General features: G+C 43.9%; 3 protein-coding genes across 5 annotated transcripts in view; 1 reads left to right on the forward strand and 2 right to left on the reverse strand.

Annotated features, from left to right (window-relative positions):
* The window catches only part of c20h8orf33 (chromosome 20 C8orf33 homolog), a 205,115-nt gene that overhangs the window by 128,131 nt on the left and 57,704 nt on the right, over positions 1-19,280 (reverse strand). The gene's annotated exons all lie outside the window — the stretch shown is intronic.
* h1-0 (H1.0 linker histone) lies at positions 192-1,609 on the reverse strand. Its single transcript, XM_071926731.2, has one exon. The coding sequence runs from the start codon at positions 1,383-1,385 to the stop codon at positions 798-800; it is 588 nt and encodes a 195-aa protein (XP_071782832.1). The 5' UTR covers positions 1,386-1,609; the 3' UTR covers positions 192-797.
* rhbdl1 (rhomboid, veinlet-like 1 (Drosophila)) overlaps positions 14,070-19,280 on the forward strand; it is a 35,677-nt gene continuing 30,466 nt past the window's right edge. For all 3 annotated transcript variants that reach the window (XM_071926758.2, XM_071926760.2, XM_071926759.2), the window contains exon 1: positions 14,070-14,108. In XM_071926758.2, the coding sequence (XP_071782859.1) occupies positions 14,070-14,108 (39 nt within the window). The remainder of the gene's footprint in view (positions 14,109-19,280) is intronic.

Genomic DNA, 19,280 nt, shown 5'->3' on the forward strand with positions numbered 1-19,280 from the left:
TGCAAGATCCAGACGCGCAATAACTCACTCACTTTAATGCATTGGACAAACAGGTTTTCAAAAAAACAGAGGAAACCATCTTACTGATCTATATATTTCTATTGTTCAACTTTACTCATTAATTCCTCCTCCCATTTCACCGAGATGTTTTGAACACTTCATGTTTACGCACGCGTAAAGTGCGCGTAATAAGTTGCCAAAAACACTTTGTAGAAGATGACAAAGATTTATTGAATTGCAGTATAAACAGTCTTTAAAAGTGATTCAACACAGTGGGATGTTTTGATTGATATCATGAATCGATGGAACATGAGAAATTCTACAAAAATGTAGCTCAAACTGACAACTATGGAGCCTTCTGGAAAATCTTGCTGACGTCCACTGCCTATACAGGTCTATACATTGTGAAGGCTCAACAATGCACACTATTGAAACACTTGTGTTTCAGTATGACCTCGTGCACTATCAATAACTATTCATTCGTTCAGTTGCCTAATCAATGTTCCAGATTCGAGTCACATACAGTTTTTTCTTTCTATATGACCCCAGGCTATAGGTATCCAAGGATCAGACAGGAATAACGGTAACAGTATTATTAATGTCAAATAAAAATGCTCACAATTACGTAACTTAAATTTCTACAGCATCATTAGGCTATAGTGCAATGGAGGGGAACAACTGGTAAAAACATCAGTTTAAGTTCGCATGAGACCATACAAAAATAATACATATACGAAAACATTTCCTCAAAGTATTTACAGTGACTTTCTGTAATCAAGTCTCTCTGATATTGTCCTTTACTTCTTTTTCGCTGCCTTTTTCGCTGTCTTGGCCTTGGGCTTGATCGCTGTCTTCTTTGGAGACTTTGTCTTGGGCTTCGCTGCCTTGGCTTTCTTCGGTGCTGGCTTTTTGGGTTTCGCTGCTGCCGGCTTTTTCGTGACCTTTTTCACTTTCTTCACTGAAGGTTTTGCCTTCTTGGCTTTGGCCGGCGACTTGACCACCTTCTTTGGTTTGGCCACCTTCTTGGGCTTCGGGGCTTTCGTTGCCTTCTTTACTTTGGCAGGTGACTTCGCCTTGGGTAACTTTTTGGAGTCGTCGGCTTTGGCCAGTTTGAAGGACCCGGACGCACCGATGCCTTTGGTGTGGCGCAGAATCGCCGCCGCCACCATCCGCTTCAGCGCCAGTTTGATCTGCACGTCGGAGTTGTCGCCCACCTTGTAGTTCTGCTTGATGTACTTCTGGATGGACTGACGGGACGCTCCCTGCCGGCTGGCATCATTCTTGATGGCTGCCTCGATCATCTCCGAGTATTTGGGATGAGCAGCGGATTTCCTGGGCTTGGCTGCCTTTTTGGCTTTGGCTGGTGCTGCCGCCGTCTCTGCCATAGTGACTTTCTCTTGAGTTATTCAACAATAAACTGTTATAGGTGCAGATATCCGTGGCTGACTTGGTACAGCCGAGCGTCACAAGCGGCGAAATACACGCACGTCCAGAAATAACAGGCTTTTCCCGAGAAAGTCCGAGTTTGCAAACAATGCCAAACTTGCGGGTTTTGAGAGAAAATGAGATGTTAGTAATTTGCCACACGCGCTGACACAGGAGGCTGGATCATATGAATGTGTCTTATTCCACAGGCGCTTCTGTGAGCCTATGAAGCCTATCTGCGGACGTGATTGAGAACACCAACTGCCAGCAGCTGATCTAGCAGACTCCATGGAACTGGCGCCGTCCTGTTTGTGTTTCTTCATCCTCCAACTTCTGACAAATATAAAAACTACGGTGCCGTACTGATCCACAAAACACTATGGGGTGATAGTAGACACATTAGGCTTCACGGAGACACAGTTATTCCTCTTCGGCTCTGCCAGGGAAGAACTTTTATTTCAGGAAAACCCGCTGGAAGTAATGCGTGCTGTGAACAATTTTGTACAATTCGTGTTAAATTGACCCAAACAGACGGAACCGATCGCCAAAATTGCAAATGCATATCGAAATTGAATCTATACTCGAACGGATGCACGTGGTTCGATCAGTACAGAATTTCGTTTTTGCTTTTAATACAGCGATACAGTTTTCCAACTAACACAGCCCGGCCATTGACTTTGAGTGACGTGGTCGAGATTATTTACTGTTAAACCTCCTATAAATTAAATGTCACGGTATCTAAGTTATGGATGAAGCTTGCATCGATTATATAGATTTGTGTAGGTTGTAATGAGGCGGATGGGTTTCTTGTGCTTGGTGTTTTTTGGACAGAAATGGTTATAACTGTCACTATGGCAGTCGCCACTGAGCTCCATTGTCAGGAAAGTTGCCAACAGCTCCAAAGATCATGATTTCTGATAATAGTTAATAAAATGTATGAACATATTCTAGAGAGGGGGGTAACTGGCTGCTGTTTGACCAGGTGTGGACCCAGCTGTAAGTGTGACTGTAGTGTGGACCAAAGTAAAGCTCTCCTTCAATATAGGGCGCATTGATGGCATTCTTTTGTTCAGGAGCTGGTGCATCAGGCTACAGTCAATAACAGGTTGGATATGCACATGCTTCTATTTTCAAGAGGGGGGTACGGTGTTTGTCTAGAGCAACAAAAATCTCCCAGATAACAAACTTTACAGTTATTTTCCATTGTTATTTTTATTTTATTTACTATCTGATATCCCCACCTATAGCAACGCCATCTTGATTTCTTTATGAAAGTCACATCACTGTTTAGATTACTCCTTTTTCCGACTTTTGTGATATTGGTTATCTACATTATAGGCTGTTTTCCGGTTTTTCAGGGCAGTCGGTGTTGAGTCCACTGTCTGTCCCCATCTATTTTATTCCCATGGTGTAAAACAACGCCAGTTAACCAGGCTGCTTGTGGGAGATATGGTCCTGTACAGTGTGCTGACCGTTTTGAAGTCATGAAGTGCCCTTGCTCATCAAATATCATTACACCTAACTGCCTTTTATTTCACCTGTCCGTTTTGTTGGATGTAGCCTGTATATAATCTAAATTAAGTTCCAATCTGGTGAGGAAAATAATAATTCTCGGTGCCTCTCTCTTTCTCTCTGTGTCCTCTCTATAGTGAGTTGTTGAGTGTGTGTGTGTGAGAGAGAGTGTGTGTGTGAGAGAGAGAGCGAGGGTGGATGACTTAGTGGCTGAGTGGGTGAGTGAGCAAAGGAGGGAGTGAATGAGTGAATAAAAGGGAGGGAGGGAAGGAAGGAGTGAATGAGTGAGTTAACCAAAACAAATCATTTTTTTAAATAGCACAATTGAGTAAAATGGAGGGAGGGAGAGAATGAGTGAGTAGAAGAGGGAGGGAGGGGGTGAATGAGTGAAACGGAGGGAGGGGGTGAATGAGTGAAAGGGAGGGAGGGAATGAAAGGGTGAAGGAATGAAAGTGAGTGAAAGAGGGAGGGAGTGAATGAAAGGATGAGGGAGTGAAATGGGGAGGGAGGGAATAAAAGAGGGAGTGGATGCGTGAGTGAGTGAGTGAGTGAGTGAGTGAGTAAAGGAGGGAGGGAGGGGGGGAGTGAATGAAAGGGTGAATGAGTGAGTGAGTGAAAGAGGAGGGGAGGGAGTGAATTAGTGAACCAGTGCGCCGCATAAAGCCCGCTGTCTGAACGCACGTAATGGCGCTATGATATGGGCAACATGCCTATTGTTTGACGACTCCTACGGGCTGTGTAAGAACAGTCGTCGACCTGTTTGGGATTGTTTTTTATTTTTTTTTAGGATGAATTTTATTTTCTCCCCGTTTGACTGTTACCGACCATCTGAAGTGAGGTGTGTGTGTGTGTGTGTGTGTGTGTTTTGGCCAGTTGTGTCCCAGGAAACGGTGCTGAAAAACAGCACCCAAAACACTCCCCGCTCCCCCGGTTAGACCACTCCCTTCCTCCGCCGACAGAGGGATGTCCTCCACAATGAACCACCCGCTCCACCCGGGATCAATACAGTTTCATCGGTATTAACATAATTTTGTGTAACCTTATGACCCGCACGTTTTATTATTATTATTTATTTATTTAGGTGACTGCTAATTGGGGCGTAATTGACAGTGATCTAATGATTGGATTTGAATTGTCCAATGGCAGCTTTAGCCTGCTGTGCTGTAGCAGGTCCTCAATGTTTTTTTCTGGGGGTTTTTGGTGTCTTTTTTTGTGTGTGATTTTTTTCACGGGTGTTATTTTTAGGTTAGTACAACAGGTCTATTGTGTTGTTGTTGTTGTGTGGATGTGCGTTGGTGTTGATGATGACTGTGATGATATACCATTTATAAATAACAATTTTTATAAATAAAATACTTATTTTTAGTGGTTGTATAACTAGGCTATTATTCGTATTGATATAAGTAGAAGTGTTTTCATTTATTTGTGTTAAGTGTATTTTATTTATTTATTCATTCATGTATTTATTTATTTCCTTATTTATTTATTTATTTTCCCAAGAGTGTGGAAATGTTTTAGTGGAGTAATCTTGGTAATAGTGTGGTATTTCTTTTTGCTATTCTTGGTGTAATAATGTAGCCTATTGCTGCTACCAACACATGGAAATCTAGCTTTCATTTTGTCTGTAGCCCTGCCAGTACGCTATCTGGGGTACAAAGATATTAAGCTTGCATAATACTTAACACAGTGCTTTGTTTATTTGTTAAAACTGGGTAAATGGGGTGTAGGAATTATATTCCACATGTATTTACTGAGGACAGTAAACTGTAGTGTCAGAAGTCTTAAAGTTACAACATCTAAATTTATCTAATGCCAACTTGTAATTTTAGCTGTCTAAAACCCTCTCAAGTCTTGGCCGGCCTCTGCCTCAAAGCATTCTGGGTAACATCATCCACCATGCCTCTACTGAAGGCCTCAGTGTGCTCTGTATCAGTGCTGTGGATCAGTTGTCTCAAAAACAAATATAGCACATGATCACATTGTACTTCATCCAACACTTTCTTTCTGACTTACTCTAATTTGGAGACTTTGTGAACAGTTGTTTGCTTTGGCTTTGAAACTCAGATAAGCTTAAATCAAATCAGATCATTTCGATTTAATCAAGTGGCGACTGAAAGGGAGGTCAGACGGCAGAGTTTGGATGAGATTATTACTTTTTCAGTTTTTAAACAGTACGGTTTCTTCACACTTGACAAGTTAAATTCACAGTTTCTCAAAAAGTATTTATCCCCCTTGATACTTTACACATCTTCCCCAAGTGCCATCAGAGTCCAATTCTTGATATTCCACATTATGTTTTCTGAGCTAGAGACCATCCTGCACCCTACAATCCTATTAGATTAGAGCAAGAGCACTTTTTAAGCAAATATATTGGTCAAAAACCCATAACTGCAACATAAATATGAATTCTTAGTAACATGTTGAATAAATATCTGCCAGTGCTGCAGTTTGAAACAATGAGCTTGTACACTTTTGTACACAATTTTTCATTTTTATGCATTTTACTCCTTCACATGCTTTCCTAAAGAGTTTGCTCTTTAGTAGGACAAAGTACTTTGTGTAGATCTAAGGCAAGAAAATACCCCCCCCCCCCCCCCACCCCCATCAAAAAAAAGAAGGATGGATATAGATAGATATAGGAGTGCACACACTTTTGACTGCGACTGTACGTAACTTTTATTACTTCTATTTCATCTTTTGACTGAAGTTTGGGATTTTAAGCAATGCAAAATCTTTCTAAAGCTGTCAAACCCATTCAGCACTTTTTCTATTGGATTTTAAGTGGACTTTGCATTAGAATACACAGTTTAGAATATGTGTCTCACTAATAGATGACATTCAAATCCAATTCAGAGTGTCTGAGGTTTCAAAGAAATAAATGAATCCCCCTTCTGCCACCACACTATATGTGAAATCATAGAGGACGCTCTCCAGTGAGCTATTCCTGTCCAATATCTCCTGTTACTGCCAGTAAAATTAGAAGAGAGAGTGCATTGAAAGTGAACCCCTTTATATTTTTGCATGTGATGGCATGAGGGTAATGATTTTTTTAAATTGAATGTTCAGGAACTGGACTTGAATGGCATTCATAAGTGAATCACTTACAGTATTTTACTACAGTATACTAGAGCATTCTTGTGTCCATCTCAGCGTACATGCCAAAATCCCATTGATCTATCTTAAAGGAACCTAATATCACATGTTAGTAAAAAGATCATAAATAAGACAACTATAACGTGAAAATGAGCTCTTGAGTTGCATATGATATGGGATTTCTGTCAGTGAGGCAATTTAGTCCAAGTCAGGTTTATTTTGTGTAGTCCTTAATCACAGTTACAGTCTCGAACGGCTTCACAGCACAGTTATGAAAATAAATGAAACCGCACCCCCAAACCTTAGATCCTCAATGGGAACATGAAAAAACTCCCACAAAAACCCCCAAAACAAAGGTGCAACATCTTTACCTTCCTCAAACTAGATGTTTATGTTGTTTGAATTTTTTATCTTTCAGTCGTGGCATAAATCTTCACATTATCTCTACATTACTACCTTGAGTAGAAAAGAAAGAAAAGTATACTACTAGTATACTACTACAAGCAGTTGCATGTTGCTTCATTCAGGTTGTGGTAAAAGACATTTCCAAGTGTGAAATCTAGCCTACTTTGCCTATCCCTAGATGTGTCATGCTCAGCCTTATCATAGTAGATATCCAGTATATCCCAATGTACTATTGTAAAATGCAAATTTTGGCATTGAGCTGATCACCGTTTAGTTGAGTTGCCTACACAGTTACACTCACACTGTTTTTGTCTTGGTGATTGGACCCATACTGTGTTGAGGCGATAGAAAGTGAGGACAGGACACTAGCAGTTTAATATATTTGTCCTCAGGCCAGCCATGGTGTGAGCGCATACTGTTGAGGTAGTGTGTCAGTTCAGTTTTGACAGTTGTGACAACACTTGGATGTGTGAGCAGGTGTCAGCGGCCAAGTGCTCTGCCGACTGCTGCACAACACACACACACACACACACACACACACACACACACATACAATGAACAGAGTATGTCTGTCTGGGGCCCCAGCCAACAGAAGCCCATCAGTTTGCCCCACACCAAGGCTCTCTTTGTGAATATCTTGCCCCTCCTGCCCCTCTCCCTCACCCCCCGACTGTACCCCTCCCCTCACCTCAGTATTTAGAGCAGGTAACTATTTCCACAAAGTCAGCTGTCAAATCACCTCATGCATGACAGTCTCCTCATTGGATGCAATCTCGGGGCACCTGTGAGCTGTCAGTCAAGCCAGCAGACATGACTCTAATTGAGGCTATTGTAGGTTGTGCCTTCCCACAACAGTGTGCTGTCTGTCTCTCACACCACAAGATGACATAGCGCTTTGAGGAAAGTAAACGGTTTGGACAGGGTTGGTGTTTGGATGTTAGTGATCTGTTCAAGGAAAATCAACTCAAACAGTCAATAATTCAAAATTTAAAAATTTAAAAAAAACTTTTTAAAAAAGCTGGAGCAATATGTTTCTGATAAATTGCTTCCAAGGTGTTTGAACTTGTTAACACCTATACACGTGATGTTTCGAGCGCCATACTCTTCATCAGACAAAAACAGTTGTTTTCTGTTTTTTTTTATTGTGTTTTGTCTGATGAAGAGCACAGAGCTCAAATGGTCACATATAGATGTTAATAAATTCATAAACCTTGGGAGCAACTTTCAGTTTACACTCTCCACTTTTGTTCTGTACTTGTATTCTGTCTGTAACCTGGGTAAATTAATTAATATTAATTATAAATTAATAATCATTAATAAGAAATTCCAACATGCAGCATCTTTAAGGTGATTTTTTCCCCTTTAAAGGTGTTATGTCATTTTAAAGTCAATAAATCATTAGCACAATAATTCTGAAACATGCACAAGACCATCGCTGAGAAAGTCAGCGGCCTCCAAACTGCATTTTACACTGTGTGTGTCACGGGGTCGGATTTCGTTGGAAATCTGCTGTATTGCTTTATGGCACAAAAGGAGTTTGCTTTCACAAAACAGGAAGAGGGCGCTGTTCTTCCAAGGCAAAGAGAACAACATAGTCTTTGCAGCAGGAAGCAATAGGGTTTATAGGAAATGTGGTCTTAAATTTTGAGAAACACTGGCACTAACAATTCCACTGGTGTGAGATAGAGGGAACCAGTTGTATTGACCGTGGTCTCATTTGTTTCAAGTAATCATACCAAGGTATCACAATTAATTTGACAATGATAAGTGAGTGTTAGTTGTATTGTTAAGAATGCTACATGTAGCACCTTTAATAAAGGGGGGACTACAGCATAATTGTGTTATTTGTGTGAGATATTCTGGAACTATAAAACTGATGTTAAAGTCTTCTTATAGCAACCATGAAAGACAATATTTTCTCCATTTCATTTGATTACAGGTATCTGTTTACTTTTGGAGTGCGTAGCTTCTGAGTTGCTGGATCGTTGGCTATCTTTGAAGTTTGTTGTCATGACAAAACTTTCCAATATAACTACCAAGTGATGATTGGTAATAGTTTTCTTCATTCCTGTGCTGTCACTTGACTTTAATGCACAATAATTGTCAAATCTCAAAGACCATTGGTCCCTTCTTGTCTCTTGGTGGGAGCTGTTTTTTACCAACAGAGGGCAGCAGCAGCTAAAGATGAGTAACTAATCTTGTTATCTACCATCCACAGATTTTTCACTTTGTAAGAAATTAGGCCCTGTATAGAAACTGAGAATTTACAGTCATGTGCTTGGTACAAGAGACAAGCATGTATGTTTGCACCAGATTAGATAGTTTTAAAAGTGGAAACTGAACAGTAAACGCAGGCAGTGAAGACACCAAATTATGTTATTTTAGCCTAAACCTGATGTGAATCAGAGCACAGGAGCTATGAGCTGTGATTATTTCAGGTTAACTCAAGTGGGACGTTGTTTCTGGTTTGTCAACACTCCTCAGCTGCTCTGTGGTTTGCCTCTATGGATGTAGGCCAAGACGAGTGCCGTCAGTTTAGTGTGTAACAGCAGGTTGAGACACTAGAGGTCTCCCCACGCTTCAACTTTAACCTCATTGCAATTTAAACAGCCGACTTTACCTCCCACCGCTAAACCAATCATCGGAGGCTGCTCAGAAAGGGTGAGCCTGCACACAACTCATCAAGCAAGTCTTGCAGGCGTGACACTATAATGTCAAAACACTTTTTGATGTTTGACAGACAAAACCGGCCCCATGTGAGATGTGAATATTGCAGAGATGGAGCTGAAAAATGTGTCTCCCATGTGAATCCAAATCTTGGCAAAGTTTTGTAGAATTTGATATTAATCCATAATGAATTGGGCTAAGACTGAATGTTCTGTCAGCCGCCCTGCATCTCTCCAGATTTATTCCCCTCTCTTGCTCTGCTCACTTCCCCCTTTCTCAATCTCCTTCCTCTAACTCACTCCATCGCCCCCTCCCGCCTTCCTTTTTATGTCCCCACGAGATCTTATAAATGGAGCGGTTTGGACTAAAACTGTGTCATTCACTGACCTGATTCGTTTTTCTGCCGTTTTCATCATACGGGTGATTCCCTCCGTTGCACAATCACTACAGCCTGACATTCAGAGGCTTCAGGGTCAAGCCTCATCTATCTTAATTCACATTATCAGCTGAGGCCAACAGGCTCCAGAAATCCCCCCAAAACAGCTTGTCTCTTTATCTCACAAAACATTAGCAGCAGGTCAGCTAAGAGACAAAGCTCTGAAGAATAGAGCGACGCTGTAATGTTATGATCCAGCAAATTGAGTGTTAGTTGTATTACACAGCCTATAATCTTTACCAGCCATATCATCCCTTGAATTCACAGTGTGGCGGTCAGGTGCTTGTAATTACATTCCTTCCTCTTTTTAGCGTTGGTCTGTTCACCAGTCTCCCTGTGTCTCCCTCATTCATTCATTTTCTCTACCCACCTAATCTTTTTCAGGGTCGCAGGGGTCTGGAGCCTATCCCAGCATGCATTGGACAGAAGCCAGGGAGACGCCCTGGATGGGTCGCCGGCCCATCTCAGGTTTAACACAGACAGACAGTCACATTCATACTTCTGGGCAATTTAGAGTCCCCAGTCCACCTGACTTACATGTCTTTGAAATCAATCAATCAATCAATCAATCAGTCAATCAATCATCATTTATTTGTATAGCACATTTCATACACAGAATGTAAGTAGGTAAAACCACAGCTATGTTCCCATATTTAAAACAGGAGAAAATTGCAACAGAATACTACACAAAATAGAACCAACATAGTGGATAAAAAGAGACATATAAGTTAAAATAAGCAAGAGAAAATTGCAGCAGATTATTATAACGTAAAATGAAAACTAACATAATGTATAAAAGAGATATGCAAGTTAAAATAAGAAACCAGAGGAAGGAAAGAAAAGAAATCCTACTTAAAGGCGATGTTAAAAAGATGGGTTTTAAGTTGTCTTTTAAAAGTACTAAGTGTTTCAATAGCTCTAAGACTTTCTGGGAGGGCGTTCCTGAGCCTTAGGCCATAAGAGCTGAAAACTGCCTCCCCATATTTGTATCGGTTAACAGATTAACAGGTGTGAGGAAATTGAAAACGAGGAGAACATGCAAACTCCAGACCGGGAATCAAACCCGTGTCTTTCTTCCTATGAGGCAGCAGCAGTAACCTCTGAGCCACAATGCCGGCCAGGTTTAAGTTTATATAAGGTAATTACTGATCATTGGTTTCTCTCGCACAATTTGTACCTTTCTGCCCCTCACAGGGAGAGAGCCAAGTGAGAGCTGAGTCACAGGCCAGCTTATTAGTCTAATGAATAAGAAGCTACTGCAAGGTGTAGCATCGTGTATGCCTTGCATCTAAGACTATAAAGTTGGAGGAACTTACTATACACATAAACAAATCCCTACATTCGTACACATACGCACATACTGTACATTAGGAACCTGCTGTGCAAACATACATCGACATGCACCTCCCTCTCATGCCAAAGGCAGTGTATAATGAAGACACATACTGAATTAAGACACGCTTCAAGGCATGCATTTACAGCTCCGCGGCCGTAAACATCCGTTCCACCGACAGAAACACAACTATTCACACACAGACGCCGATAAATAAGCACCTGCCTTATGGACCTGGAGGTCATTAAGCCGGTGTACAAGAGTGCAGACTGGCGGTCTAATTAATGCGCGTTCCTCTCTCCCTGAAAGGCCTCGTTATTCTCTGCCCTGTCTCACACGGGGGCTGGACCGGTGCTTTGTCTGATGCTCTCGGGCCTTGTTAAGGACGAGCGGGCTGCCTGCGTTCCGTCTCGCCGTCTGCATCCATCCACTAGGGGTGAATAGAACATGGAGGGCCTCCATCGAGCTCAAGAGAGACCATTCAGTCAGGGACGCTTCAAGCAGCAAGGACAGTATTTCACTGGAGGCTTACCTCGCTCTATCGGCTGTCTGTATAATGTCACTTGGCGGCGGTCTAATGGAAACAGTGATATTGGGGTTGCTGTGGAGGGCGATGAGGCTGTCAATCTAGCTCCCATCCTATTGACATAATAGGGACTGATGTTTACCTGCTTCTAGTGGCCTTTCCGCTCCATCAAAGCCGCTTTCACATTTTAACCTAATAATGTGTGATTCAATATGCGTTACACGTGTATTAATGTGTGTGACTTTCTTTTTTAGTCCATTAGAAACAGAGCCAAGCCTTTTAGATCAACCACAAACTACGACACGCTGCGTTGATGTCATCCATACGGCCCAGTGCAGTTTTAATATCTTTGCCCTTCTGTTCGTTCCTCTGACTAACATATGGTCACAAAGCTATGTTAGCCTTTTGTAACTGAGAGTACAGCCGCAGTGCAGGGGCGTTTGATCTTTAGCAGTCTCCACTTTTTTATTGCATTGGATTTTTTTAGTTCATGGTCCTTCTCTATCATTGTTTGACAGGAGTTTTTTGAGGTTACCAAGGCAACAGTTGACTCTGTGATCTCAGTTTGGCTGAAAACCTGTGCTTTCAATCTGTCTCACTTATTGAAAATCCTCCAGCAGTGACCTTGGAAAGATTCCATTAGCTTAGATCTAGTCATGCTCACAACCAAAGGGTAGTGGAAACAAATGAATTGCTAATATTGATTATCAATTGAACAAAGAATACCATGCACTGACTTCAATCCCTCCACCAGGAGAAGGAAATCGTGTCTTTTCCGTAGACTTTGAAGGTCATTATTGAGGGTTTGTTTGGCAAGAGTGTGTGTCAAATGGGCATGATGGGAGGTGACAGGTCATGTTCAAGATGGCGTAGTCCCAGTCATTACAACATAAATCCGCCAATTAGCCTTCAATTAGCCTATAGCCAGCAGCATTAAACAGAGCCAGTGAAGCACAAGCTGCTATAATGAGTAGGCCGGGATATTTTTAACATTGTTGTCACATTGAGGACGATTTACCATCCTGCATGCATATAAGAAAAGGGAAATCCAAACATGTGGTCATGGTCATGGTAATCATGGTATTTAAACTAAGACTGTGACAAAGCCAGAGGTTGAGGAGGGCTGTTGGAACAATGCAGGGGACAGGGAGCGTCCCTGCTTCAACCATGAGCTCTCAGCTCAAAACATCACCAGGTCACAGCTGGGGCAGCTCTGCCTCCCTTCAGCTCCACAGCATTCAAGGCCATTTCACTTTTTTATGAGTTAAGTCCCCCCACCACACCACACCCCACACCCCCCTCCCTATCACCGTTGTCCTTAAGAGGAGGGGTCACTGCGGATTTGCGCAGAAAGAAAATGTACCACCTTGAAGGGGGATCTCAGTATAATAAAGCACAGCTTCTACCTGCCGCCCACACGCACAGTAACAAGTTCCTATTCATCAATCGTATGTTCTGACCCTTGCGTTCAGGTCTCTGCACCACGGTCTCTTCATCAGATTAACATAAAAGGCCCTTTGTTCTGGTATTACTTATAATGAACTATTGTGCACAGGAGAATTCTGGCAATGTGTTTTTGCAGTGCCATTCATTTGAGCGCATTGGAGGCTCAGTGAGCCATCCAAACAGTCTAATTCAATTTTATGTTTGTGCTTGTGTGGTGGGGGCGGGAATGTGCCTGATTGTGCAATAGTGCATACAATGTGCTAATGTGCTTGTGCATATAATTAGCACGAAAATATGAAGGGTTTATGAACAATCTGTAGTTTTCTAGGAGCTTCAGTAATATTGATCTAATTAGTAGTGTTAATATATTGTCCGTTTGACACATTTTGCTATTGTCTCATTCATCTACTTTGTACTACATAACCCTTGATAATTAGCAGAATAGCTACATGATTATAATTTCATCTTTCATCATATGCCTACATATTAGAAGCTTGCTCAGTGTTTACAATGTGTGCAATTGTGCGTGTGTGTGCCTGTGAGTAACAGACCAGACGTGTGCAGGGGGGTCTGTGCCAGTAGTAAGTGCACAGCCGCAGTGGAGCCCATCCCCTGCTCCCTCCCTGAGATGCCTTCCTTGCAGTGAGGAGAGGAGCTGCAGCCACTGGCCACTCCTTCCCCGGCTCCCATTGGCGGAGAAAGGCCACCTCCCTCCCTTGCCTCATTGGTATGCAGGCAGTGCAGTGTGTGTGAAGAGAGGAAAGAGAGAGAGAGAGGTAGCAGTCAGTGCAGTGGGATAGAGGAGAGCGAGGAGGAGGAGGAGGAGAGTGAATGAGAGCTGCTGGATCTGCCTGCCTGCCGTCTGCTGAAGCTGGGTTTACCACCGCGCCACGCTGCACTGGCACACAGCAGAGTCACGGCCCGCCTGCACACAGTCCGCACACTCAGCATCGCCGCAGACTCCACAGCACCAATTACTCCAGCGACACCACCAGCAAGGAAAACCAGGGACCACCAGGAATCAGGCTCACAGGGCTTTCTCTCTCCATCAAGGCAAAGGGGGACGCAGCAGCTACGAAGGGGCCTGACGCTACGATTTAGGCACCAGCTCCTACCTCACCCGAATCCCTCCCACCCCATTCCATCCTTACCAACACCGCCACCCCTCTCTTGCTCCTCCCTATGCCCTTGTCCTCGGCGGCTCCTCTCAACTCCCTGGCCAGTATATGGATAGAAGCTCCCTGTTTCAGCTCATACAAGAGCAGGTAAGCGAGCGAGCGAGCGAGCAGCGGCAGAGGTTTCTATGGTTACAGTCTCCTGGCCACCTCTCCGTCTATCCAGGGACTGAGACAGGAGGCTGGGGTGAGAGCTGATGTTAGGATTGATAGCGGGGGCTGTTTGCACGGGCAAAATGAGATCGTAAGACGACATGACGCCTACAAGCATCATGGGGGCATCTGGGCCCCGAGAGTGTGAGGTCAGATCATGAGCCACAGGAGGAGGAGGGGTGGGGGGCGGGGGTCATCCTGTCATGGTTTACCTGGAGGGAGGGAGGGATGGGGGTGTGGATGGATGGATAGATGGATGAATTGATGTATTCTTTATCGTTGTATAGTAGAAAGACTTTGTGATAATGGTCAACCAATCGAGAGTGGTCACATAGCTGTTGCATGATCTTTGGCAGTAATTGCTAGTGTGTGTTTGTGCAAATGGTGTGTGTGTGTGTTGGGGGTGGGGGGGGGTGGGGGAGTGTATGTGTGCATCTGTGCCTCTGAATCTTCCTTTTTTATCTTGTCATTTGAGTTGTTTTTACTCTGCTTGCCATATTCCCAGTCTTGCAGTCTTTGAGTCACAGGAACCAAACATTGCAAGATTGTACTGCTCTTCATTTCTGAGGGTCTAGTAACAAGGCAGAAGTCCTGGTCATGGCTTTCCACTAGAAAAAAAGCTTCTATATGGCTTTGAACTTTCTCTTCTTTTTGGGCTCTGACATTGAATATTATTGCCTAGAACAAACACTATGTTTGATGGCCATACTTAGGCCAGTGAAAAAAAAAATTTGCCTTTTCACATCGGGTTTCAAAGAGTCCTCTAGCCAGAGAGATATTTTTATAGTGCAACAGAATCTGTGTCTGAATTTAGCTTTGGTCTGCCATCTCCAAAATTAACATACCCAAACTAGATTTGAAGGCAAATTCTACCCAAAAAAGATATTTTCGGCTTGAGCTCCCTGAAGACAGATGCGATTGTGTGTGATTGTGCAGGTGTATGTGTTTGAGTGTGTGTATATTTCCAGTCCTATTTCTTGTCTGGTATTTAATTCCTGGCTGGCTAATCTATCTCCTGTTTTTGATGATGAACTGGCCCATAGGGGTTTGGGCTGATTGGCAGATAGATTGGGCAATCATTCTGTCCAAGAGGGGGGAATCGATTATCTGCTGCAGGGTGTAGGGGTCACGAGTGGCCCATCAGCAACACATTGATCAACAGACTTAAGAGCCTAGGGGAGATATGTGTGTGTGAGAGAGGGAGAGAGAGAGCAGGCACAGATGCGTTTTTATGAATGTATGTGTGTGCGCGTTTTTTCTATTAAGTGGAGGAAGCCTGTGTGGGTTGAGTGAATTTCAATGTGGTGAGAAGGTGCACTGTGGTCACGGCGGCGGTCTGTGAAACCTCCGGGGCGGCAGCCAAGCTTGGTGAGTCATTTACTGTACGAGCACTCCAGTGAAAGTGCTCAGGTGATAACTGTAAAGCATATTGTTGCTTTGGGTTTGTGATACGTCAACAATACATACATTCCCTCTCAGACACCGTTTTAATGTGTTACAAAAGAGGCCCAGTCATCCACATCAATATCCATTTTCTATGTAGCAAGACCTTGGGCTGGAGTGGAGATGAAGCCAATATTTCCTCAGTGTAAATGGCTGCTTGTCTTATTGATTGTTGGGTTTGCTGTGTGTGCCAGTATGTTCCAGTAGACCACAGTTTCCATGAACATAAACGAGCAGACTGCAGTCCTCATTAGCTGAAGTCTAGACCAAATCACTCACATTGGCTGACATCAGGCTTTCTCCACCTTCAGGTCGGGATTCCACACTGGGGCTTTTGATTTGAAAATGGTTTCTCTAATTAGACCAGAATGACAACGATAATGTCTGATTGTTAATTTGAAGTGAGAACTGCCAACAGCTTTTGGACAGTTTAGAGGCAACAGTGAAAGCCATGCTGCCTGCCTAAACATGATTGTTGCTTTCCTCACCTTTTATCCAGGAAAGACTTTTGCAGTCCACACCTCCTTTTTCAGCTCTGCCCTGCTTCAGATTTATACAGTTACACACACTGGAGGCTGCCTAGTGCCTTGCTCAAGGGCATATTAATGGTAGTTGTTTTGGGAGGGGAGAGTATTATCCATTCACTTTCCCTGCTTGCATTTTCACAGCTGGTCTGGGGATTTGAACCTGTGACCTTCCACTTCTTTAACATTTAGGCTATCACTGCCCCAGTGTCCAGCACTGAACAGCAGCGTGGTTTCTGCCTCCTTCAGGATCTAATTTTTCCTTAAGTCATCCTGTAAACATAGATGTGAAAGGCACATTTTCATGTATCTTACATTTTGGGGATGCCGGAGTATCCCAATCTCAGTATGCTGGGTTTTTTTTGCCAAAAAAAGGACTGGGCATCCTTGGCTTACATGAGTACCGCAGGTCTAAAGGAGAGGGGGTATTGTTGCAGCCCGCTCACATTGAACCACATGAAAATGCTGCAGGGAGAGACAGAAAGAAAGCAACAGTGGCTACATGAGTGAGTTTATTAGTCTTTGTCTGCAGGAGGTAGCAATGCTGAGCTCAGGCTATTTCTGGCCTATGCAGCACACACATACGCTCATGATGAGAGCACACACACACACACACACACACGCACACACACAGTTTGTCTGATTGTCTTTCTATAGCAGTGTCACTGATAAGGAAACTCGTTGGTGGGCAGCACTCCATCACTCCATCACTGAGGCCTGCTATCATTAGTCTGTGAATATCTCCCCCCATGTCATTCAGTTCTTATCTAGCTTATTTATATCTCTCCCATAAGGACTGGAGGATTTGAATGCTATTCTGACATATTTATGTCAAGCAGAGAGGATAAGGCTCCTATGCACCTTCGCCTTTCATCGTTCTCTGATGCCAATTTGCATTCCGCTGCACTTGAGAAATGCCTCCGGCTGTTTGCAATATGGTTAAACGCCAGGAAATGTAGTAAGATGATTATTTACATCAAGGAGAATTTCCTTGGATGTCTCCTCTTCAATAATCTCCACCTGTACTGAAGAGAGGGCTGTCTGCTTCTTACGTCCATCACGTTGCAGTGCCACAGTAGTAAAGTTGAAGTGTAAATGACGGTAGCAGTAGGGCAGAACATGCAATGTGATAATTAGAGTCAGTGGCCCAGTTGTTGGTGAACAGCAGTGGGTCCTGGGGGCAGCAGAGATGATTCAAAGGGTTATATCCAATGCCATGCAAATAATATTCTGCCCTGTAAATGCCATCGCGCTCTGCAGCTACACGGCCTTATTCAGGTTTGAGAGTCATGCTTACGGACACTAAAGTAGTCCATATTGTTGACATGGTCCTGAGAGGCCTTGGTACAACACCAAGGCCTCTCACTCTGCCATTTCAGCATCTACTGGCTGCACTTGTGTCATGGCTGAGGTGTGAGCACCCAGGCCAGGGTTTGGTCCCCCTCGCCCCTGTAGAAGAGACTGATAAGTTAAGTCAGTCCTGGGCTGGGGTCAGTCGGAGTAGCTGACGGTAATAGAGGTCCTGGGGGTTAACGCTGAGATCGTTCCCCCGCAGTCAGCATTCCACTTCCTCTTCCTCCTCCTCCTCCTCTTCCTCGTTTTCTGCACAATCCCCTATTTCTTGTCCATTTCCTCCCACTTGCTCCTCAACCGGCCCAGTTCAGTTGCTCTCTGTCCTTTAACACCTCCACCTTCCATCCATAATCTTACGCACCCACCCTCCGACATCTAAGCCCTGCCTTCATCTTTTTATTACCACCTCATTCTTTTTTCATCGGTCTATCCTCTTGCCATCCATCTGTATCTCCCTCTTTCTCCCCTTCTTTTTTTGTCTCCTTCCTTTGCCTCTTGAACACCAATACCTCGTAAAAAAAAGAAGAAAAAAAAAAGAAAAAGGAAAAAAAAAGGGAAAATGCGAGAAAGCGATGACACGCAGGCAACCGGTAACCATGGCAACGCATGCAGCTTGTCAAAGCGTCGTCCTCGCCAGTGTTGGATCGCTTCAATAACTGCGCCCCTTTCAGTGCTGTCCCCTCCTTCTCCCGCACCCCTCTCTCTCTCTCTCTCTCTCTCTCTCTCCCTCCCTCTTTCATGAGCGTCACCAGCCTGCCCAAGCATAAACAGCCTCTTCTTGCCAACACTCATTCATCTCCGCGTACCTCATCTCGCTAATTGATAATCCTAATTGGCTACAAGGACCAATCCCTCCACCTCCTTGTTTTCTCCGCAGAGAGTCTCCCCTGTGTAATGTTCTTTCTGAATAAGGTCAGGCAAAGAAGCGAATGGTTTTCTGTACTGTATGACAGCTCGGTGTCAACACTAGTGTCTGCGTAAATGGTGCACAGCTACATACCGTACAGCCCCGCGTGTGTATGTGCGATCTCTGGGGCTGCTGTATGTGTAGTGATGTGCTGACATATGGAGGCTGACAGTAATCAGACGTCCCCAGTGTGGCTCTGTGTTCCCCCTGTCAGCCCGGACCGAGCCAGGAGCACATTAGAATCTGATCTATCTCCCCTCAGTGGCAAGTGGATGCAGAGCACTGGAGTGTGTCACAGCCCTCTGATAGAATAGAGAAGACTGCGAGAGAAGACTGCTGGGCTAGGCAGACACATACGCACACACACACACACAGAATAGCAGACAGTGGCCGGGCATTTTTATTCACCGTGCGTCTCCGTTTCGTGTCTATCTCCTCTCCGGTTTACAGTCTCTTCTTCTTCTTCTCACCTCTCTTTTCGTGTACCTTCTCCTCGTTCCACCGTTCCTCCAATTTCACCATTCGTCGTTTCTTTCATACTCCACCCCCCCCTTACCACTCTCTGTCTCCCATTTTCCTTCTCTTGCTATCTCTTTTTTGTGATAGTCTTGTCTTTCTCTCCCCCTCTGTTCCTCTCGTATTATCCCGGTGCCCTATACATCCTGAGCGAACGTTGGCCGTATCAGCGCCCTTCGCTCTCTGCGCCTCAAGGGAAGAATGGGCCGTGTTTTAACAAACGTCCATGGAACACACAGTTAAGGGGATTATCTAAAAATAGACCTGGGCCCATTTTCTTTCCCTTCTTGGTTCCTTTTCGTACATGCATTTGGTTTCAGATGCATTTTAGGAAGCCGCTCTGAGGTTGGTGGCTGCCAGGCCCGG

Source organism: Centroberyx gerrardi, chromosome 20 (genome assembly GCF_048128805.1).
Source record: "Centroberyx gerrardi isolate f3 chromosome 20, fCenGer3.hap1.cur.20231027, whole genome shotgun sequence".
Classification (NCBI taxonomy): Eukaryota; Metazoa; Chordata; class Actinopteri; order Beryciformes; family Berycidae; genus Centroberyx; species Centroberyx gerrardi.

Excerpts from the sequence above, each read along its gene's own strand:
- h1-0 (XM_071926731.2), bottom strand. The coding sequence starts at position 1,385 with ATGGCAGAGACGGCGGCAGCACCAGCCAAAGCCAAAAAGGCAGCCAAG.